General features: G+C 39.3%; 2 protein-coding genes across 2 annotated transcripts; one reads left to right on the top strand and one right to left on the bottom strand.

Moving 5' to 3' along the window:
- Positions 1-8,583: 8,583 nt before the first annotated feature.
- Positions 8,584-9,290, top strand: LOC110906202. The gene is made up of 2 exons (XM_022151425.2): positions 8,584-8,824; positions 8,929-9,290. Exons 1-2 carry the CDS (start codon positions 8,591-8,593, stop codon positions 9,238-9,240), a joined length of 546 nt encoding a protein of 181 aa, XP_022007117.1. The 5' UTR covers positions 8,584-8,590; the 3' UTR covers positions 9,241-9,290.
- A 1,848-nt stretch (positions 9,291-11,138) lies between these two features.
- LOC110907743 (protein FAR1-RELATED SEQUENCE 3-like) lies at positions 11,139-12,094 on the bottom strand. The gene is made up of 2 exons (XM_022152678.1): positions 11,891-12,094; positions 11,139-11,795 (listed from the first exon to the last, which is right to left on the bottom strand). The coding sequence occupies exons 1-2, from the start codon at positions 12,092-12,094 to the stop codon at positions 11,139-11,141; spliced, it is 861 nt and encodes a 286-aa protein (XP_022008370.1).
- Positions 12,095-21,573: the final 9,479 nt, after the last annotated feature.

Here is a 21,573-nt window from a genome sequence, read left to right as displayed (position 1 = left end):
TTAATGTTTTCTCGTTAAGAAATTCCTTGTATTAGTTAAGTGTTTCCCTTAATATGTTTCGTCTTTGGGGTTAAAATAAACATAGGTAACATAATCGAATTTGGTTATTTAATTGCTTTTTTTTAACATTTACACTTATGCCTACCCACTTGGTGTGGTTGGTTTTAGTCTCCTTAGTCTAATCAAATTGTCTAATCAAATAGTTGTCTTGTCTAGGAGGCTTTATTTCAACAACATAGAAGCACAAAAGAATCTTAATTTCGTAAGGGTAGTGGGTATGATGAGGATCATCTCTAAATTGATGGGCCGTTCTATAGGATGTCATGTTACCGGGAGTAAAAATGGGCCTAAAGGGGATGGACCAAGGGGATAAAGGATGAGGCCCCACACTATTTATAAAAACAATTAAATAATATTAAATTGTTTTGATTTTAGAGAGAGATAGAGGAGAGAGAAAGATGCAAGATAGAGAAGAAGCAGGGCCGGCGAGATCGTCTCCCAGCCGACGGAGACGACGCGACGAAGGGAAGGGGGCGGTGTGGGGTTGCGGCGGCGGGGCTCGCCGGGGCAGGGCCGGCCCCCACACCCACTAGTCTAAGGAAATTTGTCAACGATATATAGTGGACAAAATTAAAATCAACCAAACCCATGGTAAATTATCAGGAACCCCCTTTTGGCATCCATCTTTTATTAAGTACATTCGTTGCCTTTTTAGCTTATTTATTCGCCTTTAGATCTACAAACAACGTTTATATGAGATACTAGGTTAGTTCTCCGTGTGTTACACGGGTTGAACAATTTAAACTATTTAATACCAAATTGACATAAATAAGTTAATATAAAGATGATGTATGCTAGTATTAAAAAATTCGTTGTGTAACGTTATTTTCTTTCTCATCATTTATTTCCTTGAATTTATTCTATCACTGGTATTAAGCTCCTGCGTTGCAACGGTTGTAATAAAACCGTGTGAAGTAGTAGCAATACTATACCATTGTCAGCGACCACCAACACCGGAAAGCTCGTAAAAACAAAATAAATAACGCCGAGCGAAAAGTAGACGTAAAATCTTTGAATCACGCACGCTCGTTGCTGAGAAATTAAACGAAACGTAAAACATAGAAAAAATAACTAAGTCCATTCAGGACCCGCGTGTTAGACGAACTTGTCAAACGCGGAAAAAAAGATGTGATGCGACGGGCTAGTCAAACGGGAAAAAATACACGAAAAAATGTTGAACCTCACACGCACGTTGCGGTGCGTTAACTCACAAAATTTAGAACGAAACGAAAAACTTGGGAAAGATGAAAAGTGTGGTGGACCAAAATTGAAAATAAAAAAGGGTTGGGATTAAATGAAAAAGATGAAAAACTTTGGGTTAAAAGTCAAAAAACAAAGGGCCTAAATTGCAAAATTGAAGTTATTTATTAATTTTATATAAAGATAAGAATAAAAATAAAAATAAGTGATATGTATATATTGATTATTAATTAATATTAAAAAAAATTTATTAAATAAATATAAATAAAATTTATGAGGTTGTAGGATGAAATGACATTTGGCATTATTTAGAGTCTTTTATTATAATTTAGATTAGATTGGAACATTAAGTAAAGTTCAAAATCTTTTAATTTGTTTTACGTTATTATTTGTTTATATCATTCTCACCAATTGATGTTCTTAAACAATATGTAACAACTTCATAATATATAAATCAATTAAGTTACAACTTAATCTTTAATCATATCTTTGATTTGCTTTTATAGATAAATAATAATACAAATATTAAACTGATAAATATAGGGAGATTAGATTTCAGGATTATTATTATTGTTATATATTTTTTTTTAAATTTAGGATTAACTATAAAACTAAAGGAATTATATTTTTGGCGGGAAAATAGAATTTTAGATAGTCTCAATGATTGTCATGTGTCTCAAATTGGTTTACTTTATTATATGTATAGATTTGAGCATTTGGCGAGGTCTTTTCCTATTGTAATCAAACAACACCAGATATCAATCAATCGAATTAAATGAACAAAACTGAAAGATTCTTATTGGATGAAAACTTGAATCGATTACAGAATTTTGAAACATGAAAATGAAGACTGACCTAACCATCTGCTAACTACTCTCTTGTATGCTAAATTAACAAGCATCTAAACAAACACTAACAAACCATCTATATCAGATTGACAAAAATGGTCCTCCATTTTTATTCTATTCACACTTAGCCCCTCTAACTTTATTGGCCAAGCTTTGACTATAATTAACAAAGTTAATGAATTGACTTTATATCTTTATATATATATAGGGCATGGTTAGATAAGAAACCCCTTCTTTTTAAGAAAACTATGGAAACCCATTCTGAACCATTGATTAGCTTACATCTAAGTTGATCAAAGGCCATGATTATTTTGGTGTTAATAAAAATAAAAGGAAATACAAAAGACTGCCAACTTGTACCATCCAAGGGCATTTTCGGTAGGTAACATAAGCATTGGGAAGACAGAAACCACTGCCATGCAGTAGCAGTCTAATCAAAGAAGTGTAACAAAATTCAAAAATCTCTCTTCTTTTCCATTTTACTCATTTCTCCACTCCTGTTCATATTTCTCTCTCGTCCTTAACCCTAACACAATTCAAAAGGTTTTCTTCTTTACCATTCATAAGAATCAGTGAAAAGCTACTCCCCCCAAACCCTAACACAGAAGCCGATACTGTCCAGCTTGAAGAATGAGGAAGTCGTTCATAATCTTGTCGTCGTCGTTGAAGCTGAAACGCTTACGGAAGATTCAGAGTTCAAACAAAAGGTTAGTTTGTTGTTATCCGTCATGTCCAAGTTGGTTTTCTTCAACGGATTATAGGAAAAAGGCACCTGAGTTAGTTTTTTTTTTTAAATATGTAGGACTTCGAAACACAAGTTAGGGCAAAAAAGTTCTGGTAGCCCTAGCGTTGTGATTTTATCCGAGGAACCCAAGCCCGGTCCTTCCAAACAACGATCTGACTTTGGTCCGACCCAACGGGAGTTAGGTTAGAATTTTTATGTTTCTGAACTCTTAACATACTTCAAGGTGATTTGTATGTTGATAGTGTGTTGGATATGAAATTGGGCATAACTGAATTGTGTCGGATGCCTTGCAGTTTATGATGATGTCGATAGTGTGTCAGCAAGCCATGGGAATAGACAGAAAACAGGTAACGATTAAGCAGTAATATTGTTTATAATTTGTATAAAGTATAGTTGCGGTTAATCGTCTAACTTACGAATGTATCGGTGCTAAATGAAGGTTGTGTGGAAAGCAGGCGGGGACATAACAAAAAGAACATGGGTAAGTTCCTTTTTGTTGCAATAGAGGCTAGTTGCGTATCCAGATAAAACTCATTAACATGTTTAAACTATAGGGACAAAAAGCATTGTCGGGGATATTTCCGGGTGCGGAAATAAAAGAAAACGTGGTTAGTTACATACTGTTGGCTTCTGTTAACATGTGTTAGTTGTGCTTGATTATGAAAACGCAGTAACATGTGTTAGTTATTTTTTAAGCCCTTCAAAAATGTGGATGTTATGAATGCAAAATTCTTACATGTTATCATCGGATGTTGCAAATTAGACTAATTGTTTGTAATGTTGTTGTTTCGTATAAAATGGTATTTTAGTAAGTAGGGCAGACGTGACGGCTTCATCGAAGGGCGGAGCGTTAAAGACCAAAAAGAACAAGGGTTCTTCTGAAAATGGGAAAGGTAGAGCAGGGAAACCGAAGGTAGTTGGTAAGAAACAGGAAAAGGTTCAGAAAACCCGCAAGCGAGCAAAAAAGGATGAATTTCCAGGCATAAGGACAAGATCTGCACCATTGCAGTTTTATAAGTGTGTACGGGCATTGACAGAACAACAACGTGACGCAGTCAGGGAAATGGGATTTGGACGCATGCTAACTTTCAGCGTTGATGGTTTGCCGGCTAAGTTAGCTTATTTTGTTGTGGACAATTTTAATCCAGATAAAATGTTGATATGTACGCCTGCCGGTGATATCAAGGTGAACAGGAAAGCCCTGCATAAGTTGTTAGGGATTCCGACTGGTGGACAAAAGTTTAGTTCGATTGGTAAGCTGCCGATGCTGAGTGATGCCATTACGGAATGGAGGGCGAGATACCCGGGGGCAATGGTGCCGCCGACAAAGATGGTGAAAATGATTGATGAGTCCGATGGCGAAGACAGTTTCGATTTCAGGATGGATTTTGTAATGTGTTTTGTGGCAGTGCTGGTGGATTGTCATAAACAAAGTTGTTTACGGGAAGAAATATTGGAGTATCTGGATGAAGAGATGGACTTTGCAACAATAGACTGGTGTGACTTTGTTGTAGAAAAGCTGAGAACTTGCAAGGATACATGGAATCGGCTTGACCCACAGAGTTTCTTTGTTGGTCCTCTAGCGATTCTGATGGTAAACAACTTTAAATAACTTAGATAATTAACATGTGTTAGAATAGTTGATTATTCCCTTGCTGAACGTGTCGTTGTTTCTTGTAGTTGTTGTATGTTGATAGCATTGAGTGCACGGGGATGGAGGTGGACAGTGCGGTGTGTCCTTTAGCCTTTTGGAACTTGAAAAGATTGAGAGAGAGAGAGAGAAAGGCTTGAAATCCTTGCGGGTGGGTTTGGAACTGGACGGTTTAAAGGATTAACACGTCCCAGAAACTATAACGTGGAACAATGGGCAACTAAAGAGGTAAAGTTGGATGATCTAACATGTGTTTTTTGCAATTAGTATATGTTCATAGTGTGCAAAAAAATGTTAAAAAACTATTCTCAACAGGAGAGGTTGACGATAGTACGACAGTTAATAAACGTGACAAAGAAGAACAAAGTCAAAATTGAGGGTATGTTAGATTCGCTATTGGTGGAGAGCCATGAAGACGAAGAAGTACAAGAGTTGAAGGCAAGGTTTGATAGTTTGTTTGAGAAGAAAGATAGTGAAAGGGAGGATCACGATGATGCGGTAGATTTAGCGTCACACAAGATCAATTCGGTCTTGGAAGATTTGAGAGATGATGAAAAGAATCACATCAACGAAGGAGAGAACGCTGGTTAGTAACTGTTATTGTTTGTGTTATTTAGTTAAATTTTTTGAAATCCATTGATCGTTGTGGGAACGTTTTCGTAGGGGATGGCATCGATGATGATTTTTCGGATGGGTCACCAATAGCGAGCTTGTACAGGAAGTCGCTTATCCGGCAAAACAAAAAAATCAGTAAAAGTAGGCTGAAAGCAGTAGGATCTTCAGCGATAAACTTCGATGACCAAGAAGGTGTGCTGACGATGTTTATGAAATGAACACGGAACCACGTGTTAAATGTTATACATTTTGTGTTGGTTATCATTGTTAATTGTGTCACTGTAACACATTTTGCCGGTGCTTCAGCCTGTAATGATTGACAATTTTTTTTGGGATGTGCAGCTGATGTGCCGGGGCAATCATTCGTAAATGATGGTGTTGAAAATTATGCTGAAAAGATGGAAGATGGTGGAAACTCTGGTGAGGTGCGGAGATCAGCAAGACTTGAGAACTTAAAGCATGCTAGGGAGACAGAAGAAGGATTTGTGACGCCAAAAAGGAGAAAGACAACTATGCAGATTGGTGGACAAGGCACGGAAGGTTGCAAAGAAAAAGGTAGATTGTTACATGTTATACCCATTTTAAGAGTACGTTTAAACCGAAAAAGAGTTTATGTACCTTTACTTTACTGTATGTTATGGAATGATATGTCTACTGTAACACACGTCAAGGTGTTAGTTATCGTATAGTATAACCTTCCCTTGTGGTTGCAGCAGATGGGGCGGGGGAATCATGCGTATTTGCTGATGGAAACGAGTGTACCGGAGCGCTGGAAGGAGTTATGTCGGCGCAGGTAAGGAGATCTCCCCGTCTGAATAAGTTGAAGGATGCTCCCGAAACAAAAGCAAGCTTTGTGACCCCGAATTGCCAGAAGTCGAAAATAAAGATTGATCGTGGAAAAACGGATGGTGGCAACGAATCAGGTAATATGTAACATGTGTTAGCAGTATCAACATACATATAGATTTTGAATTAAACGCGTAGTTTGTTGCTTGTTAACCTGTAGTACCGTCTAATATGGGTACGTTACTGAAACCCATTTAATATTCATGTGATGTTATAGGGTTAAGCAAGACTAAGAAGCAGCTGGAAGAGAGAGAACTGAGCTTTAGTGAAGTTGGGCAAAAAACAAATGAAGTCGGGGAAGGTGATAAGAGTGTTCATGATGCTGGTAATTCAAGTGGCGGTGACTGTAGTGTTGGTGGGGCCGAAGAAAATAAAGGAGCAGGAGGGGTGGATAAAAATGATGCTGATGAAGAAGTGCATAAGCCGCTGGGTTTAATGCGTGCAATACTGCGCATTAAAGCAGCAGAAGCGCAGGGTGCACGTGGTAATTCCCGTACCACTTTAATAATGATTGACTCTAAAAGTGTGCTTTGTTACTTTATTTTCTTTAACATAGGTCATCTTGTCTGCACAGATTACCATGGTCTGGACATGCAGTTTGTTACACGTGCTGAACATAGAGTGAATACAGACAATAAAGTGGCTGCGAATGACAATGATGAACAGAACACCAATCTTGAAGCGAATGACGTCAAAAAGGATGAGATTTACGAAGAAAGGTTTGTTTGTGATCAAGAGGTGGCCAAAATGGTAGAGATGGAGGCCAAGGATAGGAAACATGATGAATGGAATGAGAAGGAAGGTAAGCTTCGGAAACCGTGTTATTTGTTTAGCCAGGCTTAGCTTTGTGTTAACTCGAAAAATGTTTATGCAAGTACAGATCCTAAGATTGAGAATGAAGTTAGGGCTGCATCTGATGGAAAAAAAGAAGATAGTGGTGGCGTCGTTTTTTCAGCTGCGGAAGGTGCTGTTGATGATAAGGACGAACAGGGGGTTCTGGATGGCGAAGTCAAGGGGGCTGTTGATGAGACTGACCGTGTTTTTTACGGTAAGTGTTTAAGGTTTTTCTGGTAGTAAGTTGTGCATGTGATGTAACAGCATTGTGTTATGCAGCTGCAGAAGGTAAGATTGAGCATGATGGTATGCGTGCTACTATTCTAAATATGCAAGGGTGCAGTAGCGCGGGGGTAGATTTAGTTTCGGGCGACAGTATTGAGAGGGCCCATGTTGTCGATGGAAAAGGGAAAGCGGATGAAGAGGTCCCTCATGCGGAGAATGACGGTAAGGACTATCATGCTCTAACATGTGTTAAATGGTTTCCCCCATGTATCATTTAGTGAGTTAACACGTGTTAGGTATACATACAGTGTGCGCAGGCGAGACCGTTTTTTATGAACGAAATTTAGATGGCCCGAATTGGAGCCTTGGGATGACACAAATTGGGAGCCAAGGCGACGTGTCACAGGAAATTGGTACGATATAGCATTAAGCAAACTTAGTATGGATGGGTTAGTTCGAGTCATGTATAATATACTTATTTGCATTAAACGTGCAGGTTGCACAAGTGGGAAGATGGATGACATCCCTCGGACAGAAACTGAACGTTCCGGTGAGCTGAAGCACATTCATTTATTGAATCAAATGTGTTGTAATTGTTTATGCGTTACATCAGCTATTTATTTTATATGTGATAGGCGATATGGAGGCTACCACAGACTTGAGCATGGTTATAATGGTAGACCCAGTTAGCTCCTATGACCCGGCCATTGCAATCCACAAAGGTCAAACTGGGCTGGGATCTTGTGGGGGTGATATGTATGAGGTGGAGGACAATATTCCGCTTGCAAACCGTGTTCGTATGTTGGTTGAGTTGGGGGCACAAAAAAGGAAACTCCCCTTCAGAGAGAAGGTGGCAGCGGAGCCAAACAGATCACCTTACTATATAAGGACTGTTGACATGGGCCAGCCAATTAGTAAGAAGGAGACTAATCTGTGGGAGTACATATACGCTAATGAAAGCCCAATGCACCTTTTAAGTGGGTTTTGTCGGAGGAAGCGGGCAATGGAGGCAAACGTGTAAGTAGAACTGCAACGTGGTTTCTTGTTTTATAGGAATAGGGTAAACCATCAACAAAGTTCCACACTATATAATTGTTTTTTTTTTTACCGCAGGAGGGAACAGGGTTCGTCGTCGGGGGCTGATGTAGATAGTCCGATACACATGTCTGTGTAAGTAGGGGCGTCACCGTACTAAATTTTAGTAACACAGTAAATTACATATGTTAACGTATGAAATTTAATTTATGATTTGTACACCTGACACCAGGGAGTTGCTGTTTAGAAGCCCTACCCATGTACAAGCGTCTCGGTCTATGTTCAAGAGTTTAAATATTGGCAATGAGGTCTCGGATGGTATCATTGACTGTTGGGCGGAGGTGCTAAACTTCCAAGAGAAAAGAAAATCACGGGAGGCTTACAGTAGGCAATTCTTTGGTACTAAAGTTGTGGTAAGTATCATGTATATATAGATTACAGTGTGTCATAGTTTTGACCTTATTAATTTCTCTGTTATGCTTAAAGTTTCCATGGATGCTCACATCTGAGGAAGGCGGAGTAGAGGCGCGGATGCACAAGTTTCGGCTTGGGATAAAAGGTGCGGTTAACAGAGTTGATTACGTGCCTGATTTCCGAAATCAAGACATTGTTTTCTTCCCTATATTGGAGCACAAACACTTTTACTTGCTAGTGTTTGAGTTACGCGACCCCGGGATTTATGTCGTTGATAATGACAAAGCCCGACAAGGTCAGTTGATAGAAGATAGTGTCTACTACCTACACAAGGACACAGCGTATAAGATCGTAAGTTACAAAGCTAGCATGTATAAAAAATAAGTGTGATAACACTGGCAAGACTGCTTTTTTTTTTTAGAATTACCGACCATGTCTTGTGTATGCGTATGTAGAAAGATATGTTTGTGCAATATCTGCGGGAGGTTGGGAATCCACGAGCCGATGACATAGAGTACTGCAACATCCAGCGTATGCCGGTTCCTTGGGCGACCACCGCAAACACAACTGATTGTGGGGTCTTCTTGATGCGGCACATGGAGTGCTATATGGGGAAAAACCAAAGTTTTAACTGTGGGTTCAGCACGAGTGGGGCGAGGAAGATGGCGGAGGTGAGAAAGTTGAGAAAGAGGTATGCGGCGCACATATTATCTTCGGAGGTGAATGTGCTGCTGCCCAAAATCAAGGAAGATTGCCGGATAGAGTAACACGTGTTAGGGTGGCTAACACATGTTAATGTAGAACAATTGTGCATTAATTTGGCCAGCTATGTTTTTTGGAAACATGTAATGAACTTTGATGGATTTGGGTATTTTGCTTTAAACGTAATGCGGGGTAGGTGTTTTGTTGGGTATGGCATCGTCACGATGTCTTTTTGGGGATACACTATATTTATTCAATATGATGTTTAGTTAGTTGGTAATTCTAAACTCTAAAGATTATTGATGTGTTGTTAAATGGCGTAGAATAGTATTAATCTAGTTTATTGACGTAGTTTATAATGTTATATTAGAAATTGTTTTTTAACCTTATAGAAAAAAAATGCTGCTTCAAAGGAGAACAGGATTTCTAAACAGGTAGTACAAATATGGGAAATTGGGGAAAGTTGTTGGCAGAATAGTACAAGCATATGGGTTGGGGTCTATAAAAGCAACTTTATTGGGAAAAGGAACAATTGCTTTTTATCACCTTTTGGTCACATCAAAAGTCAAGTCACAAAAGACTATATGAAATGTAGACAGGGAACTCCTCTATAAGTATTGGAGGGAAGAACCAAATTAATATTCTGTAATACTTCACCACTTCAGTTAACCATAAACTGGAAGATGTCCCAAAAGTCTTTTAATGTGATGGACCCGTGTGAAGGTAAGGTTGCGGCTAGCCAACCAAGCATGGAGAAGCTCAAACAAAAGGGGAAGGAAGCATGTGAGGGCCGGTGCGGGGAGGTTAACGAAAGAAAAGGCTCTAACCAGAAAGGAGAGGACGGGAAAACTGGAGTAGCTTCAGGTGAAGATGCTTCAGAAAGCGGAACCAAAAACGTAACTGATGTAGATGGTGTGTCGCAAGATCCATCAGGCCGAAGGGAGCACGTTGTTCCAGATGATGAAAAGTTGAAGGGGCTACCAGATGAGTTGGTTAGGTTGCTGACGGATCCAGACCATGAAATGTGTGGCTGCCCGATGTGTCCATACTCACCCGAAACAATCCAGTCCTGGTGTTACCATGACCCATGGGAGGGTGAGCGCAGCCCGTCTCCTGTGTACTTTCATGATGAGGAATTTCCCACACCATGATTAAAAGCTTGTTACAAATGGAGGATACCCATGGGTAGTTAGTATGCTGAAAATGGTTGAAAATGTGTTAACCTGATGACCTTATGTTGTAACAAAACGACATACGAATGTCGTCTTGTTTGTGTTTTATTATGTTTTTTTTTTCTTTTCATGTAACCTAGTAGTAGAATGTTTGTTTAAGTTGCTTGAAGTCTATTTCTATAACCTGACGTGGTTTAATATATATGTTGGTTTTATGTGGTTAACACATATTGTTTTGAAACTTTCAAGATTACAGACCCAAAGCATTACGTGAACTAACATGTGTTAACCATGTGTTTTTATTCCAGATTGGGTGGTTAGCAAAGATTGTTTTGATGCTTTCAAGTTCACAGACCCAAGCTGCTTTTTTTATTCCAGGTTGTGTGGTAACAAAGATTGTTTTGATCCCTTCAAGTTAAAAAGAGCAAATCATTATGGGAAAATTAACATGTGTTAAGCATCTGTTTTTTTTTTTTTTTTTTTTTTGCCATCGTAAAAAAAATAAAACGCAGAAAAACAGATATCAAAATGCAGATAATCTTAAGATAAACCGCTTAATAGACCACAGCGGTCCACGAATGATCTTCGGGCTAAGATCACAAAAGTGGCCAAAGGCCATAGAGTTTCTTACAATACTAGTTATAGTTATTGGGACGAAAATAGTTCCACCTTCTTACACACGTAACAGAGAATAGCAGGATGATGTCAAAAGACTGTTACATGTGTGTAAGAAGGCCAAAATGAAGAGTCTCCCATGACATAGTACTACATAAAAGATTTTAATCAGATTATCAGTCGCCAGTGGCGGACTGCCTTTGTTGTTCAGCAGCTGCCTTTGCTGCTTTCATTGCAGCCACCTTAAGGCAGTTGCGTGAGTCGTGGTCGTCGACATACAGACCACAACGCTTGCATAAGCGAAGCTGCTTTGGACGTTTTGGTGGTTTTGCTTTGGCCTTCTCACCGGGCCCAGAAATGCGAGTATGAGTACCACATCCTTTATTGCGTGCAACTTCTGGATTAGCAACTTCGACTGGAATGTTGATTGGCTGCCCAACTATTTCTTCCATTTGAGACTCATTTGATTCATTTTCAGTTGTTGACAACGGTTGCCTGGAAAGAACATTGATCTTGAAATCCCTGAGTTGGTCAACCAATTTTTCCAACGCATCCTCATCGGTTCTAGCAACATCAACGCATTCAGTAACGAGGTCGAGGATTTCATTCCGCATAATGGACGGTGCGTGTGGGATGACTCCGTATCGACTGGAAATTGAAAAAACATGTTTGGGGAGGGCATCTCGGCGCCACCTGTCGTTTATGTATTGTGGTGGAATCCTTTCAACATTTTTCAAGCGATAGACACAAAAGACATGGCGACACAGATATCCAATACGTATGAAATTCCTGCATGAGCAACTGGCCGATTGATCCACATTGTTATACGTAACCTGAATTGAACATAGACAAAAAAAAAAAGAAAAGCCCTTTAGATGCAAAATATGTTAGAGGATGGGGAATAATGAAATTGCCTAACATGTGTTACCTGATAGACGTTTGTGATGTTGTTCCTTTTATCCAAATGAGTGACGTCTATCAGAAGGCTGGAATCGCTGGTCTCGCTTTGGTTTGTAATGTAGCATAAAAACTTCCCTTTAATTATTTCTTTTTGAACTTGGGCGAAAACAGTGTTTGTGTAAATGGCGAACGCGTGTTGTTCTATCGCTAAATCAGTACTGCCAGTGAACATTGTGGAAGAGGTTTTGAACTCCGAAACACGTTGACGATATCGTTGGCTGTCTACCCTATTTTCAAAGCACATCATAAATTGTACAAGGGTGTTTGCGCTTGTTGAGTTAACCTTGAAGGCAGCGTTAGAGCTTTCGCAGCGGGAGGTGGTCTTCATCAAGCAACACATGGGCAGTTCTCTAAAGTAGGCTGGTACCCAGAGATGTTTGATGTTGTACATGTCGTTCAACCAGCTGTGGTCTTGAAGCCCAAATGTTTGTAGGAGGTCATTCCAGCGGGACTCAAACGTTTCAGGTTTGATATAAACATTCCAAACCAAACGATGAATGCAGGACCGAAGATCAGTGTTATCGAGCACATCGGCAGAGATCTGAAAAATTTAATAGTTATAACACGAGTTAGATTAAAACAGTTTGAGAAGACATATAAAATTAGTGTTATGTTGAATAACACATGTTAAAGGTTAACAAACTTATGTATACCTTGGAGGGTATGTCACAGCCCCCGATCCCTATCTCCCGGGAACGGGCGGCCGTGAGCCAGTTTCGGTGGTATCACATTTATTTATCCAATTTGGCAGCGGAAATTTTTATCAGGACCGTAGTTAGGAAATATTTTAATCAGAGTAAACCACCATATTTTATAACATTAAACATATGGGTAAAAACCCAAGTTTTCAATACACACGTTTCATAGGAATAAATCCTATTTATTTAATAAAAACATCCATTTTATTCTTAGGTAACTTTATTGCCACTTTTCCAAGCCTTCAGTGCTGTCCAGCTGGCTTCTATTTGGCTTTCACATTTTGTTACCTGAAACGCGTTTTAAAAACATTTTGTCAGTGGGAAATACTGGTGAGTGATTCCCAGTTTAATCAAGTTTAAGTAAAAACCAATTTGCAGTATTGAGGGCACATCCGCAATTACATTTGTATCCAAGACATCACAATTAACATCAGTGGTACGGTCATACTCAACTTATGGGATGTTACCACGCCAGTAACTAATTTTGTATACAAAACCCCAACATACCCACTATAATTGTATTCTTTACAAATACTCAATAACTGGTTTGTATGTATTTAGTTATGTGAGGTTTTGTAAAAACAGTAAACAAAAAGGTTTACAAAAAGCGAATCAACTCACAAAAATGAGTTCATAAAAAGAAGGATCAACTCACATTGCTGTCTTAGGTGATTCTTTAGGGTTTCCTGGTGAATATCTATAATTTACACAAATGCACGTGTGTTAGTATAATAACCCATTTTAACATTAGTAATACCCTCCCCGAGACGGCATTCCAACGACTACGTCGGGCAGAACCACGACAGCCGTTACGGAACCCTAGATCAATCGGGCAGCGTATCTAATACGTCTCCAGGGGTTATAATACTTACATCGTAGCAGAACCTCGCTATTTTAGGGGGTATAATACCTGGCTATAATAACACTACTACAGAAATTGTGATTGAGAATCGAAAATTGAACGAGCAGACTGAAGGCCCGTTGCTTTCTATTTATAGTTGTGAAATCTGGTTCCCACGCGGCCCGCGTGACATTTGGGCAGGGCCTACGCGGCCCGCGTCAATCTTGGTCAACGGACTAGCTTGTCCAGCTCACACACTAGGTTCGACACGCGCTGGACACGTGGCGGCTCCGGGTCATGCCACCATTTAGGACGCGCGCGGCCCGCATCAACTAAACCGAACATGTACGCGGCCCGCTTGGGCTTATGGTTTTGACGATATACTGGTACACACTCGCGCGGCCCGCTTTAACTTGAGGTGAGGCCCTACGCGGCCCGCCTCAACTTAATAATTATTGTTTTTATTTATTTTATATAGTATAATCTATCTTGGGGCTCGGTTTTCACATACGGGGTGCATATAAAGACACATTGAGATATTTTAAAATATATTAGGGTGTCGGAAATATTATGAGGATGTCTGTTTTACCGAGGGTTGTTATATCCTCCCCACCTTGTTTTAGAGCTCGTCCTCGAGATCTACTGGAACAAGTGTGGATATTTCTTTTGCATTTCGGATTCAAGCTCCCACGTGTACTCGGGTCCTCTTTTGGAGTCCCACTTTACTTTGACCAGAACCAATCTCTTATGCTTGAGATTTTTAATTTTTCTATCTTCAATCTGTAGAGGCCTTTCTACAAATTTGAGTTGTTCATTAATCTCTATATCCTTGAGAGGTACTATGAGTGATTCATCAGCTAAACACTTTTTGAGATTAGATACATGAAATACATCATGTATTCCTGCCATTTCCTCTGGCAGTTGTAGCTGATAGGCTACAGGTCCTATTCTTTTAAGAATTTTGAAAGGTCCAATATATCTGGGACTAAGCTTTCCTCTTTTGATGAATCTTACCACTCCTTTCCAGGGAGAGACTTTCAATAACACTTTATCTCCCACTTGAAATTCTAATGGTTTGCGTCTGTTATCAGCATAGCTCTTTTGGCGATCACATGCTGTTTTCAGTCGTTCCTTGACTTGAATGATTTTATCAGTTGTTTCTTGTACTATCTCGGGTCCAGATAATTGTTTTTCCCCAATTTCTGCCCAACAGACTGGGGTTCTGCACTTCCGTCCATAAAGTGCTTCGAATGGTGCAGCATTGATACTTGTGTGATAACTGTTATTATAAGAAAATTCTATCAAAGGTAAGTGTTCGTCCCAATTACCTCCAAAATCAATTACACAAGCTCTAAGCATGTCCTCCATTGTCTGAATTGTCCTTTCGCTTTGTCCGTCCGTTTGAGGATGATACGCGGTGCTTAGCTTTAGCCTGGTTCCCATTGCTTTTTGGAAACTTGACCAAAAATGAGAAGTAAAACGGCTATCTCTATCGGAAACAATTGATAAAGGAATGCCATGTAAAGAAACAATTTCATTTACATACAATTTGGCTAATTGTTCCATACTAAAGGTTTCCTTCATTGGTAAGAAATGAGCTGACTTGGTTAATCTATCTACAATCACCCAGATTGTATCATTACCTTTTCTCGTTTTAGGCAATTTGGTAACAAAATCCATTGTTATCAATTCCCATTTCCAAACTGGTATTTCTAATTGTTGTAACAATCCTAAGGGTTTCTGATGTTCAGCTTTAACTTGTGAGCAAGTTAAACATTTAGAAACATAAGCTGCTACATCCTTTTTCATCCCTATCCACCAGAAATTTTTCCTTAAATCCTGGTACATTTTATCACTTCCTGGATGCATCGTGTATTTAGACTTATGAGCTTCTTCTAATATACGGTGACGTAAATTTCCTAATTTAGGTATCCACATTCTCTTTTTATAGAACCTCCAAATTCCATCTGTTCCTTGTTCTAATTCCTTAATCATTCCTTTTAACTTTTCAGTATCCTCCTTGATTACTGATTTTTTTGCTTTTCTAATTTGATTGTTTAAATCTACTTGTAGATTTAATTTAAGAGAACGTACCCTTTTTGGCTTTTCGTGATATTTTCGACTTAACGCATCAGCCACCACATTGGCTTTTCCTGCATGATACTGGATATCACAATCATAATCACTAAGCAATTCCATCCAGCGTCTCTGTCTCATATTCAATTCTTTTTGCCCGAAGACATATCTTAAACTCTTATGATCTGTGAATATGGTAAACTTACTACCATAAAGATAATGTCTCCAAATCTTAAGGGCAAAAATTATGGCTCCTAATTCCAAATCATGAGTCGAATAATTTCCTTCATGATTCTTAAGCTGTCTAGATGCATAAGCTATAACCTTTTGACGTTGCATCAATACGCATCCATAACCTAATTTAGAAGCGTCACAAAAGACTACAAAGTCTTCAGTTCCTTCTGGTAATTCTAGTATCGGTGCATGGGTTAATCTTTGCTTAAGGATTCTAAAGGCTTCTTCTTGTTTTGGTCCCCATTCAAACTTAACAGATTTACAGGTTAACTTAGTTAAAGGAATGGCTATTCTAGAAAAATCTCGAATAAATCTTCTATAATAACCGGCCAATCCTAAGAAACTTCTAACTTCAGTTGGTGATTCTGGGGTTTTCCATTTGGTAATTGCCTCGATTTTCGTTGGATCTACATGAATTCCTTCATGATTCACCAAATGTCCGAGAAATTGTACTTGCTCTAACCAAAACTCGCATTTTGAAAACTTAGCATAAAGCTTCTCTTTTCTTAATAAACTTAAAAGTAAGTGCAAGTGCTTTGCATGCTCATCTTTACTTTTAGAGTAAATTAGAATATCATCTATGAAGACAATTATGAATTTATCCAAATATGGCTTACATATTCGGTTCATCATGTCCATAAATACAGCTGGGGCATTGGTTAAACCAAATGGCATGACAGTAAATTCATAATGACCATACCTTGTTCTGAATGCGGTTTTAGAAATATCCTCTTCCTGTACCTTTAATTGATGATATCCTGATCTTAAATCGATTTTAGAGAAAAATCGAGCTCCTTGAAGTTGATCAAACAAATCATCGATCCTCGGTAATGGGTACCGATTCTTAATCGTGACTTTGTTCAATTCACGGTAGTCAATGCACATACGCATTGATCCGTCCTTCTTTTTAACAAATAAAATCGGCGCTCCCCATGGCGATGAGCTTGGTTGTATGAATCCCTTCTCCAACAACTCGTCTAGTTGTTTCTTCAGTTCTTGCATTTCAGCGGGTGCTAAACGGTAAGGTGCTTTGGCAATTGGTGCTGTTCCTGGTAGCAGATGGATTCTGAATTCGACTTCTCTGTCTGGTGGTAATCCTGGCAATTCTTCTGGAAAGATATCTGAAAATTGGGACACTACTGGAATGTCTTTTACTTCTTTTCCTTTAGTGTTAGTGATTATTGAAATCAAATACACTATAGATCCTTTTCTTATACAACTTGCAGTTTTCATCACAGAGATGAATTTAGTGGATCTAAAAGGTTTATCTCCTTTAATTGAGATCTTTTCACCTCTTGGTGATTTTAATTGAATTGTCTATTGATCACATAAAATACTGGCTTTATTGGCTATTAACCAATCCATTCCCAACACAACATCAAATCCCGCCAGATTCATTGGATACAGGTTTGCAATAAATTTTTGATTAAAAATTTCTATTCTTGCTCCCTGCAAGATTTCAGAAATCTGAACAGTTTCTCCATTTGCGGTTTCCACTAGACATTCTTGTGGTAGTTTAGTTAATGATTGATTTAGGAGTTTGCAAAACGAAGTATTAATAAAACTTTGGTTTGCACCAGAGTCAAATAATACTTTAGCAAAAATATCATTAACTAAAAACGTACCAGCAATTACGTCTGTAATTATCCTGGCTTCCTCTGTAGTTAGCACGAATGCTCTGGCATTTTTAGGATTTTTGTTGGTTGCAGCTGGAGCCAATTTCGGACAGTTTGTCCTAATATGACCTTTTTCCCCACAATTGAAACACATTCCATTACTGGATTTCTTCTTGCAATTCTCTTCCTTGTGTCCTGGGGCCTTGCAAAAATTACAGTAAGTAGAGCATCTTCCAGAATGCTTCTTTCTGCAGGCTTTGCAGTAGGGTGCAGAGGTAGAACCTACATTCCTACGATTGGAATTCCCAGAACGGAATTGTTGAGTAAGCCTTTGGGTTAGGTTTCTCCTCTGGTCTTCTTCTCTAGTACGGATTAACTCATCTGTCAAGGTATTGGCTAGTTCTACAGCTTCCTCTATGGTTTGGGGTCTAGCTGCCTTGACTACATGTCTAATTTCTCCAATTAATCCCCAAATATAACGGGAGATTAACACTGGTTCAGGTGATGCAAGGGTAGGTACTATTCTAGCATATTCAAAAAATGTGGTAGTGTAACCCTTACTATCTACCCCGGTCATTCTTAGATTCAGAAACTTATTTGCTATCTGTTCTTTTTCATTGGGAGGGCAGAATTTTCTTTCTACCATGTTCTTGAATTCTTCCCATTCCATATTATAAATCCTATCACTTCCTCTGGATTGGAGGATAGTGTTCCACCATTCTAAGGCTGCATTTTTAAACAGATTTGAAGCAAACATTATTTTATCTTCTTCAGCACACTTGCTTATTTTCAGAACTGCCTCAGTTTTCTCTATCCAGCGTAAAGCTGCAATGGGTCCTTCATTGCCCGAGAATTCTATTGGTTTGCAGGACCAGAATTCCTTGTAAGAACAACCATGTGGCATGGTTCTTCTTCTTTTGGGAACGGGCGCTTGAAGTATGGGTCCATTGTTCACGCTGTTTTCTGGTTCAGTTGGTCGCTTACTGTTATGCTTACTTTTATTATTCGCTTCCTGAACTGTTTGAATAATAAATGGCATTGCATCTATAATTCCCTGTGCCACAATATGCTGAACGGCACTATTATCCATTTGGTTTCCGTTGTTATTATTGTCCGAATTCTCATTAACCACGTTAATGTTACTCTGGTTATCGTTATTCAGATTTTCTTGATTTCCCGCGTCGGCCATCTGAATTTTAGACATTTACCAAATATTAATATCACAAATAATATTTATATATAACCAATCACATGACACGCACTTTTTAACCAAAAGCGTCGAGCATTGCGACTTTTACTCTTTTTATATAGTATGCATCAATACACACCAGTATAGAAATAAAATTTACAGTACCGACTGAAATGTAAAACTACAATACTAATAGTATGCATCCGTTTTTTTTTTTTTTTAACACATACACACATATATTATTATATTATTATTACTACTACCGTATTATCATCACGTTTACTGATATGGATTCATCCAGAAATCCATATTACGCTCATCGTATTTCCATACGAGGCGTTCTCCCACCTGTCGCATACGATCACTGCTTTCTAAAATTTCCTCCCCAAAAGTCCTAAGTTCCTGAACATTTTCTGCACTCATTGGGGGTGCAGGTTCTAGGACTGGGTTTGGAAACTGAGGTACGGGTTCCTGATACGGAGGCATAGGGGCTTGGTACGGGTATGGATTTTCTAAAATTTCCCTAACATATGCATCACTAATGTTGTAGGGATCTTGAGGATTTAACCCTGGGTAAGCTCCCAAGTTGGGTATTGGCACATTTTCCTGAATTGGGTTTTGTTGCACGTAGTCCCTAACATCGTCCCACCAGGGGTCGTAATTGTTTGGGTCTAGAGGATCAGGTGCAGGTACCCTAGGTATCTCCTCCGGGTTGTACTCAGGCATTTCTATCTGGTCTTCTATTTCCATGGGTTGATTAGGATTTTGTGGTTGTGGTGCTAGCATTTGTTCCAGGTTTGGGTCGGCAGCAGTGGTTGCTAAAATATGGATATTAGCGATACCCCTATTGAGCATATCCTGATTATAAGCATCAGTTTCTCTTTTTGCTGCGGCTAACACTCGCTGTTCCTGCAACTTTTTCATTCTTTTCCTACGCTCGTGCGCTCCCCTACTGAACCATCCCCTCTTTTTCTGAGGAAATGGCTCTTCAGACTGAGCCTTAAACACAAAGATCCCTTCTTCTGTGTCAGCAGAATACCCTGAGAGGGCAGGCTGAGAAGAGGAGGTGCCTTCGCTCCTAGGCGAACCAGACAGTTGACGATAGGCGTCAGAAGGTCCTTGGTCACTCATACTGTAAACTAACAAATAGTCAGATAACACATAGCAAGAAATACAATTATACACGTATTTCCATAATTTATTTCCTAACACCTTTGAATTTTGATGTCAGCAGAACACTTCTGTGGCTGAATCAGTGGCATAGCTCTGATACCACCTTCTGTCACAGCCCCCGATCCCTATCTCCCGGGAACGGGCGGCCGTGAGCCAGTTTCGGTGGTATCACATTTATTTATCCAATTTGGCAGCGGAAATTTTCATCAGGACCGTAGTTAGGAAATATTTTAATCAGAGTAAACCACCATATTTTATAACATTAAACATATGGGTAAAAACCCAAGTTTTCAATACACACGTTTCATAGGAATAAATCCTATTTATTTAATAAAAACATCCATTTTATTCTTAGGTAACTTTATTGCCACTTTTCCAAGCCTTCAGTGCTGTTCAGCTGGCTTCTATTTGGCTTTCACATTTTGTTACCTGAAACGCGTTTTAAAAACATTTTGTCAGTGGGAAATACTGGTGAGTGATTCCCAGTTTAATCAAGTTTAAGTAAAAACCAATTTGCAGTATTGAGGGCACATCCGCAATTACATTTGTATCCAAGACATCACAATTAACATCAGTGGTACGGTCATACTCAACTTATGGGATGTTACCACGCCAGTAACTAATTTTGTATACAAAACCCCAACATACCCACTATAATTGTATTCTTTACAAATACTCAATAACTGGTTTGTATGTATTTAGTTATGTGAGGTTTTGTAAAAACAGTAAACAAAAAGGTTTACAAAAAGCGAATCAACTCACAAAAATGAGTTCATAAAAAGAAGGATCAACTCACATTGCTGTCTTAGGTGATTCTTTAGGGTTTCCTGGTGAATATCTATAATTTACACAAATGCACGTGTGTTAGTATAATAACCCATTTTAACATTAGTAATACCCTCCCCGAGACGGCATTCCAACGACTACGTCGGGCAGAACCACGACAGCCGTTACGGAACCCTAGATCAATCGGGCAGCGTATCTAATACGTCTCCAGGGGTTATAATACTTACATCGTAGCAGAACCTCGCTATTTTAGGGGGTATAATACCTGGCTATAATAACACTACTACAGAAATTGTGATTGAGAATCGAAAATTGAACGAGCAGACTGAAGGCCCGTTGCTTTCTATTTATAGTTGTGAAATCTGGTTCCCACGCGGCCCGCGTGACATTTGGGCAGGGCCTACGCGGCCCGCGTCAATCTTGGTCAACGGACTAGCTTGTCCGGCTCACACACTAGGTTCGACACGCGCTGGACACGTGGCGGCTCCGGGTCATGCCACCATTTAGGACGCGCGCGGCCCGCATCAACTAAACCGAACATGTACGCGGCCCGCTTGGGCTTATGGTTTTGACGATATACTGGTACACACTCGCGCGGCCCGCTTTAACTTGAGGTGAGGCCCTACGCGGCCCGCCTCAACTTAATAATTATTGTTTTTATTTATTTTATATAGTATAATCTATCTTGGGGCTCGGTTTTCACATACGGGGTGCATATAAAGACACATTGAGATATTTTAAAATATATTAGGGTGTCGGAAATATTATGAGGATGTCTGTTTTACCGAGGGTTGTTATAGGGTAGTTTTTTCATTATATGCCACATGCATAGACGGTGTCGTGATTCGGTAAAGACCATAGGAACAACTTGTAGCATGGATGGGTCTTGATCACTCAGCACGAGAGTTGGTTGAGTACCGTGTGCCTTCAAGAAAGCCTTAAGCAACCACACGTAAGATTCAATTGACTCGGTTGATATCAAACCCGCTCCAAATGTAACACATTGGAAATGATGATCCACACCCGTGAATGGCACAA

The sequence above is a fragment of the Helianthus annuus genome, chromosome 14, assembly GCF_002127325.2.
Source record: "Helianthus annuus cultivar XRQ/B chromosome 14, HanXRQr2.0-SUNRISE, whole genome shotgun sequence".
NCBI classification, from domain to species: domain Eukaryota; kingdom Viridiplantae; phylum Streptophyta; class Magnoliopsida; order Asterales; family Asteraceae; genus Helianthus; species Helianthus annuus.
The sequence above is the reverse complement of the archived record's forward strand: the minus strand, read 5'-3'. Positions and strand labels throughout refer to the sequence as shown.